At 37.1% G+C, this 13929-nt stretch overlaps 1 protein-coding gene across 5 annotated transcripts in view; it reads right to left on the bottom strand.

Moving 5' to 3' along the window:
* Positions 1 to 2139: 2139 nt before the first annotated feature.
* SANBR (SANT and BTB domain regulator of CSR) overlaps positions 2140 to 13929 on the bottom strand; it is a 77265-nt gene continuing 65475 nt past the window's right edge. For 3 of the 5 annotated variants that reach the window (XM_070478790.1, XM_020910157.2, XM_070478804.1), the window contains 7 exons: positions 11550 to 11641; positions 10619 to 10636; positions 10130 to 10158; positions 9978 to 10051; positions 9411 to 9499; positions 5529 to 5620; positions 2140 to 4493 (listed from right to left, as the gene is read on the bottom strand). In XM_070478790.1, coding sequence (XP_070334891.1) covers positions 4457 to 4493; positions 5529 to 5620; positions 9411 to 9499; positions 9978 to 10051; positions 10130 to 10158; positions 10619 to 10636; positions 11550 to 11641 — 431 coding nt within the window. In that variant the 3' untranslated portion in view covers positions 2140 to 4456. Of the gene's footprint in view, positions 4494 to 5528; positions 5621 to 9410; positions 9500 to 9977; positions 10052 to 10129; positions 10159 to 10618; positions 10637 to 11549; positions 11642 to 13929 lie in introns of those variants that run through there. The other 2 variants (XM_020910158.2, XR_002317117.2) reach the window with 2 other exon arrangements.

The raw sequence follows: 13929 nt of genomic DNA, 5'->3' as shown, positions 1-13929 counted from the left end.
TCCTGGAATGTGAAGTCAAGTGGGTCTTAGAAAGCATCATTATGAACAGAACTAGTGGAGGCGATGGAATTCCAGTTGAGCTAGTTCAAATCCTAAAAGATGGTGCTGTGAAAGTGCTGCACTCAATATGTCAGCAAATTTGGAAAACTCAGCAGTGGCCACAGGACTGGAAAAGGTGTTTTCATTCCAATCCCAAAGAAAAGCAATGCCAAAGAATGTTCAAACTACTGCACAATTGCACTCATCTCACATACTAGTAATCCTCAACATTCTCCAAGCCAGGCTTCAACAATACATGAACCGTGAACTTCCAGATGTTCAACCTGGTTTTAAAAAGGCAGAGGAACCAGAGATCCAATTGCCAACATGCGTTGGATTATTGAAAAAGCAAGAGTTCCAGAAAAACATCTATTTCTGCTTTATTGGCCATGCCAAAGCCTTTGACTGTGTGGATCACAATAAACTGTGGAAAATTCTCAAAGAGATGGGAATACCAGACCACCTGACCTGCCTCCTAAGAAAACTGCATGGAGGTCAGAAAGCAACAGTTAGAACTGGACATGGAACAACAGACTGGCTCCAAATAGGAAAAAGCAGTACGTCAAGGCTGTATATTGTCACTGTGTTTATTTAACTTATATGTAGAGTACATCACGAGAAACACTGGACTGATGAAGCACAAGTTGGAATCAAGATTGCTGGGAGAAATAGCAATAACCTCAATATGCAGATGACACACCCTTATGGCAGAAAGTGAAGAAGAACTAAAGAGCCTCCTGATAAAAGTGAAAGAGGACAGTGAAAAATTTAGCTTAAAGCTCAACATTCAGAAAACTAAAATCATGACATCCAGTCCCATCACTTCATGGCAAATAGATGGGGAAACAGTGGTTGACTTTATTTTTTGAGGGGCTCCAAAATCACTGCAGAAGGTGACTTCAGCCACGAAATTAAGACGCTTACTCCTTGGAAGAAAAGTTATGACCAGCCTAGACAGCACATTAAAAAGCAGAGACATTACTTTGCCAACAAAGGTCCGTCTAATCAAGGCTATGGTTTTTCCAGTAGTCATGTATGGATGTGAGAGACTATAAAGAAAGCTGAGCACCAAAGAATTGATGCCTTTGAACTGTGGTGTTGGAGAAGACTCTTGAGTCCCTTGGACTGCAAGGAGATACAACCAGTCCACCCTAAAGGAAATCAGTCCTGAATATTCATTGGAAGTACTGATGTTGAAACTGAAACTCCAATACTTTGGCCACCTGATGCAAGAGCTGACTCACTTGGAGAGTCCCTGATGCTGGGAAAGATTGAAGGCAGGAGGGGAAGGGGATGACAAAGGATGAGATGGTTGGATGGCATCATTGACTCAATGGGCATGAGTTTGAGAGCTGGTGATGGACAGGGAGGCCTGGCATGCTGCAGTCCATGGGGCCGCAAAGAGTCGGACATGACTGAGTGACTGAACTGAACTGAAGCCTTTTAGAATTGGACTGGCTAGGTAGCCCCCATGCCTTTTAACTGGGAGGTGTGAAAATGTGAGGTTCATAATAGAATAGTTGAGGATTGAAGAATTACTTTGAGATGTTGAAGATAAAAAGTTTTTTGTTTGTTTTTATACATTTGCCTTTGGCAGATTAGTGTGGTGGGTTTCCCAGGTGGTTCAGTGGTAAAGAATCTGTCTGCCAAGCAGGAGATGTGGGTTTGATCCCTGGGTCAGTAAAATCTCCTGCAGAAGGAAATGGCAACACACTCCAGTATTCTTGCCTGGGAAATTTCATGGATGGAGGAGCCTGGTGGGTTACAACACAACTGAGTGGGCGTGCATGCGCATGCACGCACACACACAATCAGCATGACAGGGCTTCAGCTTCAGCTTCCAAAGCACTCAGCACAGCTCACAATATCTGGCTAAGTGTTCTGAGGAAGGACAATAACAAAATGATGCAACAGTTATCAACCATCGTTTCTGCAATATTTTATCCCTTAAATGTTAGCTGAATTTTTACCAGGATAATCTAATTTAAACAATCTTAAAATGTACAAAATTCATTTCTTCCATGAAAACCTATGATCTGGAGCCCATCTGAACTTTTTGAGAAGATGGAATGATTCAGATCAAGGAATTCTGCAAACAACTTTTGTCATTAATGTTTATTTCAATTAAATGTGAATTCAGAATTAATGTAAGATAAAACCTCAAAGTATTTGGCAAAACAAATGCTATTATGAGTATGATTAAAATGTTTGTGTTACCTGTGTTATGAACTACAGACATTCTCAAAATTTAAAGCATATCCTGAAGAAAATAAAATTTTGATAAATTCTGTTTGTAAAAATCAATTCAGTAGTACAGTCCCCCTGGGGGAGAAGCAATCTGCCTTGTTACCATCAATTAAAAATCAAATGAGATATTTCAGTTGTGACTGTCACAGCACTATATAACACATACAAACCTAAATCCTTTTGATCAGAGAATACAGTAAACAAAACTGGTATTTAATAGGTCTTATAGATCATGTAGTATAAAACATTTTCTTTTGCAAATAAAAATTTTATAAACTATTTCAAAAATGTCAAGCAATTGAAAAATATGTCGACTGCAACAAAATTTCCAAACAGAAGTTTAAAAATCTTGGCAAAGCTATGCATGTAACATCAAATAAAATCTAGCTTTATTTACCAACTAAAATGTTCATTAAAAACACATAATACTTCAACATTTCAATAGAAATTGCTGTTCTGTTATACATTATCAAGTCTGTTTTCTAAATAATTTGAAGATTTCAATTATAAGATAAATGAAGACTAAAAATAAAAACAATGCAAACTGAAGTGTTTCAGAGACCTATATATAAGTAATTTCCAAACACATAATTGTTATATGATTATAGTTTGGAATAAAATTTCCCTGAGCACTCTTTCTGCGTGGTTAGAAAAACTGATTTCTCCTGAATAATTCAATTTTTCATCCATCAAGTCTATCTGGGAATCTTTCCTTCCAGACATCTCTAAAGTAATAACTGATTATAACCATTTTAAGGGGCTATTTGAATGGCTATAGATTAACGGTTGAGTTTTAGTGCCCTGAGAACTGTACAGTGGGTATCTTATACAACTGAAATGATTTACTATCCTAAAACTATCAACAGTTGTTTTAACAAATTCAGAATCCAAATTTGTTTTTAACAAATCCAGCTGTTTTAACTAGCTTCACAGAAGAAAGAAGTAATAATCAGTAATTCCAGACCAATAAATACATATTAAAAACTGAAAAAAAAAGTTGGATTAACATTGTGATTTCTCTGGAATAACACTGAAAAAAATTAAGCATTCTGCCAACACAGGAAATACTTCACCTTAAAACTTTACTAAATTCAGTTTTGAGATCTGTCACTCCTTAAAAGTCATGCAAACATAAAATTAGCATCACTGGAAATTTCATCACATAAATGGCAGTTCTCAATGCTATCACAAAATTTACAGCCCAAAGACATACTATAATCAGTGCACATGTACAGTACCACTACTAGATGTGTTCCCCTAATTTTTTAAGATCTTAAAAAACTCTTAGCTATTTGAGAGTTTAGGCCTCTTCTCTTTCAAATAAATAAAGTATAACAAATACCTGGGAGTCTTACCTATGTAAATTTCTAAATACTAATTTTTTACATAGCCTAGCATCACACTGATAGCTAACGGTGAATGATGTCGGATTCGTGATCTCTGAGGAAGATTTCAGCTTCAGGACTAGGGACCGAGCTTGATCAACAAGAGCTTTTGTGTAGCAGAGTTCTATTAAAGTATAAAAAGGGACAGAGAAAGCTTCTGACATAGACATCAGAAAGGGGATAGAGAGTGCCCCCCATCCATAGTCTTATCAAGGCCTTATATACTTTTATCAGGCCCACTCCCACAGCAAACATCTTATCATAACAAGATTAGTCAGAAGGTTCTTGTTAAGAACATAAATATGTCCTAGAGCAAGATACATTGCTGTTACATAATCATTAGTACAGAACTTAAGGAGAAACATAGCCTTGAGTCATTAGCTCTGGGCTTAAAGAAAAACCGCTTTATGTGACTAATGTAGAAAAAGAATGTATGTCCTTTTCTCCTTGAGAGCCCCAGACCCCCTTCTCCTTCTCAAGGGCCCAGACCCCTTCCTCCTCCGTGAGAGCCCTGGACCCCTTCCTCCTTGAGGGCCCCAGACTCCTTATTAACCCACCTAAGAATGAATTCTCTCAAAACCAAAGGAAAATCATACTTAAGAAGTTTCATATTTATAATTTCATGAGACTTAACTATGTATTTCCCTTCCCACTATGATTTACGTGGCTTGAATATTTAATAAATAACTTAAAACATTTTAGAAGTAATCATTCCGAAGATCTTTAAGTAAGCAATTTCAAGTGTCCAGAGGTATGTCTTCCGTCTTCTTATATTTTAAGGTGCTTTATGCAGGCCGACCTTGACCAAAACGACTTTTAGACCTAGATTTTTTTAAACAGAAAAGAAGGTAAGAGGTGGTTCTAAAACAATAAGAAGTTGCCACTGTTTTACATTAAGTCTGACTGACACTGTCAAAATTTAATGAAAATTAATGTATCTCCATAATCCACTTTAAAAATCCTTGGAGTGAAATGTATTTTGGAATTCAGGTATTTTTTAATTTGGTGGAGATAATATGTACATACATTGTATATTATGAATCTGGAGTAGTGCCCCATAACCAAACACATGAATATTTCTTCACTAATACAAATGAGCACTTATATTAAATGGGATAAATAAAAACTACAAATAGCACCACAGTAGCTCAGATCAGGTTTGAGTTGCCACAAATGTATGAAAAAAAACTTTTGGCTTTCTGAGTTTTCTGGATTTCAGAATTGCAGATAAGGCATTTGGATCTGTGGTATTAATGATCAAATTTCAGTAACTGCTAATCTTTCAAAGAAAATTTGTGCTGTAAAATGACACAGAACATACAAGTTAGATATTCTTTTTCTTTGGCCCCGTTGCACAGTATGAAGGATCTTAGTTCCCGGACCAGGAATTGAACCCTAGCCCCCTGCAGTGGAAGCATGGGGTCTTAACCACTGAACCTCCAGGGAAGTCCCACAGGTTAGATTTTATAAAGAGAGAACAAAAAATAAGAAAATTTCAATGATTTATATAAAGTAGTAATATGTTATCAATAAACAGCATAAAAATCCTGCTAGTTTGCAGTGGCACTACAGCTTAGATTTGTCAGCTGTTGACTCAGAACTGAGCTGACTCAATAAACAGAAAACTGATTTAAAAAAACTATACTTTCATTAAATTTTGCCATCATGACCTTTTAAAGTCTTAACTCTTAAGTTAAAATCTGGTTCTGACTAATGTCTTGATGATCTAATCTCCAAACAAAATAAAGTCAAACTCAAATTATGTGCTTCTAGTGTTCATATGATTTTTCCCTTAAGAAAAAAAAAAAACATCATCACTTCAAAGCTGGCATTCTGAATTCACTTCTGCTGATTTACCTTGTGTTTTTTTCCGAGCTGCTCTGCCGAGCACTGACTGGCACTGAGGCCTTGATTTGTGCTTCAAGCCTGGAATAAATCCCTCCTGCAAACTGTAAAGGAGCACAATTAAGTTACTATCTATATGGAACCAAGAGAAGCTCGGCTTTATTGAAACAGCATTACTTTTTAATTTAGAAGCAATTTTATTTTGATTTTTTAAATTAAAAAGTTTAACTCTTTGGAGTTATAATTTATACATATTATTTTACTTTAAAATTCACCCTATTTAGTGTACTGTTCTGAGTTTTGACAAATGCATACAGTTATGTGAACACTTGTAATGGAGACATAACCCAGTTCCATCACCCCAAGAAAATCCCCTAGTGCCCCCTTTTAAGGCCAATGATTTGATGACTTTACAGTACAAATTCTGGCAACCATCAACTTTTGGGTTTTGTTTCTTGGCTGGTCTGTGCAGTTTACAGGATCTTAGTTCCCTGACCAAGGATAGAACTTGTGCCCTTGGCAGTGAAAGAACAGAGTCCTAACCACTGGACCAGGGAATTCCCCTACTTATCTGTTTTATGTCCCTATACCTTTGCATTTTCCAGAACCTTATATATATACAGAATCATATAGCTTATAGCCTTTTGAATAAGGCTTCTTGCACTTACCATAATGTGTAGGAGATTCATCTATGTTGCAGCATGTATCAGTAGCTCATTCTTTTTTATATATACCACAGTCTTATTCACTTATCAAGTAAAGGACATTTGGGTTATTTCTGGTTTTTAACAATTCTAAATGAAGCCCCTGTAAAGATGTGTGAAATGATCTGTATGGTGAGTAAACATTAATATAAGAAACAGCCAAACTGTTTTCCAAAGTAGCCATTCCCTTTTGCATCCTTACTAGTTATATATGACAGTTCCAGTTGCTCTATATCCTTGTTAGCATATTAAAAAAATTTTTTTAGACATTTTAGTGGGTGTATAGTGGTATCTTGTTGAGGGATTAATTTACATTTCCCTAATGACTAAGAAGGCAAAGAGGCTGTCTCAGGAGGCTTTACTAACAGATGAGGAAAGAAGCGAAGTGAAAGGCAAAGGAAAAAAGGAAAGATACTCAACTGAATACAGAGTTCCAGAGAAAAGCAAGGAGAGATAAGAAGGCCTTCTCCAATAAACAATGCAAAGAAACAGAGAAAAACAACAGAATGGGAAAGACTAGACATTTCTTTAAGAAAACTGGAGATGTCAGGGGAACATTGTATGCAAGGATGGGCACGATAAAGTAAAGAAACTGTATGGACCTAACAGAAGCAGAAGGGATGAAGAAGAGGTGGCAAGAATATACAGAAGAATACAAGAAAGGTCTTAATGACCCAGATAACCACCATGGTGGTGTCACTCACCTAGAGCCAGACATCCTGGAGTATGAAGTCAAGTGGGCCTTAAGAAGCATCACTACAAACAAAGCTAGTGGAGGTGATGGAATTCCAGTTGAGCTATTTCAAATTCTAAAAGATGATGCTGTTAAAGCGCTACACTCAATATGTCAGGAAATCTGGAAAACTCAGCAGTGGCCACACGACTGGAAAAGGTCCGTTTTCATTCCATTCCAAAGAAGGGCAATGTCAAAGAATGTTCAAACTACTGCACAATTGTACTCATTTCACATGCTAGCATGGTAATGCTCAAAATCCTTCAAGCTAGGCTTCAACTGTATGTGAACTGAGAACTTCCAGATGTACAGCTGGGTTTACAAAAGGCAGAGGAAACAGAGATCAAACTGTCAACATTTGTTTGATCATGGAAAAAGCAATGGAATTCCAGAAAAATGTCTACTTCTGCTTCATTGACTACACTAAAGCCTTTGACTTTGTGGATCATAACAGCTGGAAAATTCTTAAAGAAGTGGGAATACCAGACCACATTATCTGTCTCCTGAGAAACTGTTTGTGGGTCAAGAAGCAACAGCTAGAACCAGACATGGACTAGTTCAAAACTGGAATACGTCAAGGCTATACGTCAAGGAATACGTCAAGGCTAAATACTGTCAACTTGCTTATTTAACTTTTACACAGAGTATATCATGTGAAATGCTGGGCTGGATGAATCACAAGCTGGAATCAAGACTGCTAGGGGAAATATGAACAACCTCAGATATGCAGATGACACCACTCTAATGGCAGGAAGTGAAGAGGAACTGAAGAGCCTCTTGATGGGGGGTAGTAAAAAGCTGGCTTGAAACTCAACATCAAAAAACTCAGATCATGGCATCTGGTCCCATCATTTCATGGCAAATAGAAGCAGAAAAAGTAGAAGCAGTGACAGATTTTACCTTCTTGGACTTCAAAATCACTGTGGACACTCCAAAATTTCATGGTGAAATTTTGACTACAGCCATGAAATCAAAAGATGCTTGCTCCTTAGAAGGAAAACTAAGCTAAACCTAAACAGCATATTCAAAAGCAGAGCTACCACTTTGCTGACAAAGGTTTATATAGTCAAGGCTATGGTTTTCCCAGTAGTCATGTATGGATATGAGAGCTGGATCATAAAGAAGACTGAGCACTGAAGAACAGATGCTTTCAAATTGTGGTGTTGGAGAAAACTCTTGAGAGTCCACTGGACTGCAAGGAGCTGAAACCAGTCAATCCTAAAGGAAATCAACCCTGAATATTCCCTGAAAGGACTGATGCTGAAGCTCCAATACTGTAGCCGCCTGATGTGAAGAGGTGACTCACTGGTGAAGACTCTGATGCTGAAAAAGACTGACGGCAAGAGCAGTGGGCAGCAGAGGATAAGAGAGTTAGCATGGCTGATCCAATGGACAAGAGTCTGAGCAAACTCCAGGAGATGGTGGAGGACAGAGGAGCCTTGGTATGCTACATTCCATGGGGTCACAAAGAGTAGGACAAGACTTAGTGACTGAACAGCAATAATAATGACTAATGGCATTTTTGGTGGTGGCTCAGCAGTAAAGAATCTGCCTGCACTGCAGGAGACAGGAATTTGATCCCTGGGTCAGGAAGATCCTCTGGAGAAGGAAATGGCAATCTGCTCTAGTATTCTTGCCTGGGAAATTCCATGCACAGAGGTCACAAAAGAGTTGGACAAGAGACTTAGCAAAAACAAACAAAAAAAGATGACTAGTGATGCTGCCATCTTTTCCTGTGCTTCTTTGCTACCTTCTCTCATGAAGTCTATGGTTAATTTTTTGCCTGCTTCTTTTTATTGGGCTGTTTATTTTCTCACAGTTTATGGCTTGTTTTTTCATTCTCTTAATAATGCCTTTCAAAAAGAAGTTTTAAATTTTGATGAAATCCAATTTTTTTCTTTTATGGATCATGCTTTTGGTGTTGTAGCTAAGAAATATTTGTCTCACCCATGGTGATGAAGATTTTTTTTCCTGTTTCTTGTAGGGAAGTAAATTTTTCAAGAAAAGCATTAGGGGCAAAAGTTACTGTAAATATATAATACTGATACTAATGATGATATATAATGTTATAACTAATATGTAATTCAGTAACAGTACAGGTATTTGTTATCATTTTTATAGTAAGACAACATCTTATTTTAAAGATAACATCTAAGCACCGATACAGAGCTGATAACATTAGCAACTCCAGGAGGTCACCTTCCACGATGAAGTCAATCTGTTCTTGGATACTATACTTTCAGTGACAATGTACTTTACTATCTGTGTTACACAGGTCTATGGGCCATAAGAGGCGGTGAAAAACTTTTATGTCAATGAATTGGCTAACTGGTACAGAATATAAAAATATATTTAAAATTTACTCTTTTAAAATCATAAAGCATCTTTATACTTATGATGAAAATAAAGTAGGAAAGAGTACTAAGCAAGCACCATACATGAGTACATAATCCTTACTTCTTTTGCTTCCTTTGACCTGACTCGATCCAGATCACCCAATCTCATCTTTATTAGGTGCCCAGTAATTTCAGACATCCGCCGCTGATCTGAAAGGTAAAAATTAATAAATCTTACTTTTTATGAGGATGTTTGATAATTTTTATTTCTTAAAGAAGACTGCAATTATTAAAAGTCCATGAAAACACCACTGTATATTATTTGCAGACACATACACCTATTTATCTTTGAAGGACTTTAGGCTTCAAGTGGCAAAATGGCTCATATGTATATAACTGGGCTGCTTTTAAGATGACTCTAAATCAGCTGAAGACATATTCAGCCTTCTTGAAAGTGGAAGCAGTGGATGAAAGTCAGTCTGAGAGACCTCAGAATGATGGATGCATGAAACCACACATTATCTACTGGGGTTGTCTAGTAATGAAACTCTGGTTGATGCCTAAGGGAATGTGCTAATTTTGGGCCTTATTCTAGTTGGAACATTTAAAGCTATTCAGCATACTTCATAAGACTCCTATCATTGCTATTTATATCCAATTTGTACATTACCCAAATACTACTACTTACCATCTTCTCTTTGGGCATCTTGGTTGAATCTCAAGGATCTTGTGGCATCCCACTTATTCTTCTGCATACTTACACTATTGAAAAAATTAAACAGAAATCAGCATTGATGTTTTTAGAGTGAACATCTGACTGGATTAAGGAGTAATACTCACATGAAAGGAGATACATCTCTAGAAGTTGACTAAAAAAAAGTAGACAACATTAAGGCCCAATTAGAACATATTTACTGATTAGCATTATAGGTAATAACAAAAAAGAGTTTACATTTATTGGGTACAAGATATTGTACCAAGAGCATTACAAGCATTGTTTCACTGAAGCCCTGCAACATCCATGTGAGATGGATGCTATTATTATCTCTATATTAAAACAGTTTCAGAGGAGTTAAGAAACTTATCCAAAGGGAAAAAGACCTAGAATTAGAACCTGTTTTATTTATCTGGCCTGGAAGCCCCCCACCTCTAATGCAGTCTTTTAGAATTCACTCATTCTGTGCCTGTGGTCCTTAACATGGAGATGAAAGTGCAATCCATCCCACATATACTGTGTGGAATGTGTCTCCACCCCAGCTTTGCACACATTTTTAGAATCCACAGTTCCTCTTTTAGCCAACAGTAGTTATACTGTTCTCTTATTCCTACCTGGCTTTTTACTCCTTCCTTTGAAGGCATGAGGAAATAAGAATAATTTTAAATGGTCATAAAATATAATCAGTTTTAAAAATTGTTTTATTTTTTGAATAAGTAATACTGGTTCAAAATTCAAGAAGTATAAATAGGACACATAGTAAAAAAGTTTCTGTCCCTCCCCCTAGATATTCAGTTCCCTTCCTTAGAGGCAACCTATTTTATCAATGGCTGATACAGCTTTCTACAGCTACTTTATGGATATATAAGAAAATTCATATATATTCCTTTACCTATTCTACATAAATGGTAGTATAATATACCACTATACATACTGCTCTGTACTTTTCCTTTTTTCTTCTTCTCTTATAGTTAATTTGCAACGGTGTATTAGTTTCTGGTATAAAGTGATTCAGCTTATATATATATATGTATATATACTGGAGTGGATAGCCATTCCCTTCTCTAGGGGATCTTCCCAACCCAGGGATCAAACCTGGGTCTCCCACATTGCAGGCAGATTCTTTTTTTTTTTTTTTTGCAGGCAGATTCTTTACTGTCTGAGCTACCAGGGAAGCCCATTATATATATATTTGTATATATTCTTTTTCACACTTTTCCATTGTAGTTTATTATAAGACGTTGAACATAGTCCCCTGTGCTATAGGATCTTGTTGTCTATTTTATATATAGTAGTAGTTTGTATATGCTAATCCAAAACTTCTAATTTATCTTTCTTATACTTCATTTTCCTTTCTTCATGTGTCAATATACCTTAGAGATCTTTAATCTCAGTCTTTACAGAGATTCTTCACTCATTTTTACACTGCTAGCATTCCACTATGGTACCGTAGCTCTTCTTTTTCAGATTTTTCCTGGATGTACCTGCTTACTTCTTAATACAACTTAAGAATAGTAATAATTAGAATAGACAATTTATAGTTACCTTCTCCAGGGCCTTTTCTTTCTTCTGACCACAGGGTGAAGACATCTGCTTCTTTGGTTGTTTAGTGAACTTCTTTGGCTTCTCCTTTTTCCCTGATAATAGAACGTCAGTGTTATCAGCCTATGCACTTGTCATATCCAAACAATAAAATCACTGAAAAAATAAAACACTGTTTTCAACAACTAAAAATTTACCTTTGGATAAAAAGTAAATATATGGAGAAATAAAACTAAAAGTGCTTTATAGAGGTTCATTTTTTTTCTTCTACTTGGTGAAAATCTTAGGGAAAAAAATGAGGGCAATGAATTCAAAGACCCAATGAAATTAAATGTAGAAAAATGTTGGAGAAATTACACATATTTATTTCCCTGAATCTAATGTGACAGTGGAGTCATCTTCTAATTTCAAATTTTTCAATATAAAAAATAACTGTAACCTAGAAAATCACAAATTGAGAAGGGGAGGAAAGAAGAGTTCACACACACAATCTTTAAAATGCCTTTGTTCACACAGGAGGTTGGGCTATGAGGTTAAAAATGGAGGTAGAACATAAATGATCCTGGGAAGATGCAGATCTGGGATAAACTGTATTCAAAATGAGGGCATTCCTGCAGTGAACATTCGTATCTTATTCTTGGCTGACAGTTTAGTGGAGAAAGGAGACAGACAAAAAAAGAGGTAGGGGAAAGAAGTATTTATCTAAAAACAAGGTTGGAAGGTTGATAATAATACATTAGATTGCTATTTCCCAATTATCAATTATTTGTACACCATCTTTACAGTTTTTGCTCTATCTTAAAAATGAAACTTCATCACTACCATAAATAAAAAACCTGTAAAATGTGCTACATAGAAGACAACCTTGAAGATAACAGAATAAAGACAAAACAACATCTAGAATCTAGATAGATTTATCTGTGTGCTGGCTCTGGGCCCCTGACATGTGTCTCTCTGTTAATGTGGGAGATTAACAAGTGTTATGTTGCTAACAATCCATGACAGGGTGGGCTACATGATAACAGCAGTGTGAAAGTGTGGACAATTTCTCCCCCCAAAATAATGATAAAAACAGAACAAAAATAGCATAAACAATCATCTGCAGGTACTGGAAAATAACCAAAGGAAGAGAGAAAGTTCATTGTTTACATGTGAAAAAAGCTCCCTTATCTGAGGGCACCTTCCCCCTCCTCCCCAGCTCAGGGAGGAAAATCATAACCTTGAGTTGCAGGGAGAAAATGACAGAGTTCAAAGCAACAGAGAAGCTAGGAATTCAAAGAGGAAAATTTGGAAACAAGAAAGAGATCTGAGGCCTAAAATGTGAACATGAACTATGCCCAAATTCTGAGCTGAACGTTAAACTATGCAAGTACATGGGAAACCCTAGGAAACTCAGCTAAAAAGGCAAGCAGAAACTAGGGTGGGGTGTTGAGCACTGCAAGACAGAACTGCTCTCTGTGAGAGGAGGCATGTTTCCTGTGCCTTTGAATGACTTCCCCAAACTGTTTTTAGCTTGAGCTTCTGAGAGTCTTGCTGGCTTAAATTATCACAAGTCAGACCTGGGACTGGAAAAACAAGTAGGAATCTAGGGGGAACCCCAAAGCAGGGAAACCACCAAGCAGGTGCACCCCCCAGTAAATTCTTTCCTTGGCTGACCACTAAATTCCCCAAACTGTCATCCTGCAGATGCTACCACCCTCCATGGTGACTGCTGAGAAGTTGGGGGAATACAAGAAGCAAGGTGAACAAGGAAACAGGACTGGCCCCAGAGAGCTGAGGTACATATGAAAGAAATAAATTCAGTGAGCCCAAAGACTTGCATCTTCCTATACACAGAATGCTAAATTCCTTCACGTGACAACTGATCTTGATGTTCAGACTGCCTGCTCTATTTGTTGCAAACTTGACCTGCCTCTTGAGAAACCCGCATGCAGGTCAGGAAGCAACAGTTAGAACTGGACATGGAACAACAGACTGGTTTCAAATAGGAAAAGGAGTACGTCAAGGCTGTACATTGTCACCCTGCTTATTTAACTTATATGCACAGTACATCATGAGAAACGCTGGGCTGGAAGAAGCACAAGCTGGAATCAAGATTGCTGGGAGAAATATCAATAACCTCAGATATGCAGATGACACCACCCTTATGGCAGAAAGTGAAGAGGAACTAAAAAGCCTCTTGATGAAAGTGAAAGAGGAGAGTGAAAAAGCTGGCTTAAAACTCAACATTCAGAAAACTAAGATCATGGCATCTGGTCCCATCACCTCATGGGAAATAGATGGGGAGACAGTGGAAACAGTGTCAGACTTTATTTTTTTGGGCTCTAAAATCACTGCAGATGGTGACTGCAGCCATGAAATTAAAAGACACTTACTCCTTGGA

This window comes from Odocoileus virginianus, chromosome 2 (genome assembly GCF_023699985.2).
Source record: "Odocoileus virginianus isolate 20LAN1187 ecotype Illinois chromosome 2, Ovbor_1.2, whole genome shotgun sequence".
NCBI classification, from domain to species: Eukaryota; Metazoa; Chordata; class Mammalia; order Artiodactyla; family Cervidae; genus Odocoileus; species Odocoileus virginianus.
The sequence above is the reverse complement of the archived record's forward strand: the minus strand, read 5'-3'. Positions and strand labels throughout refer to the sequence as shown.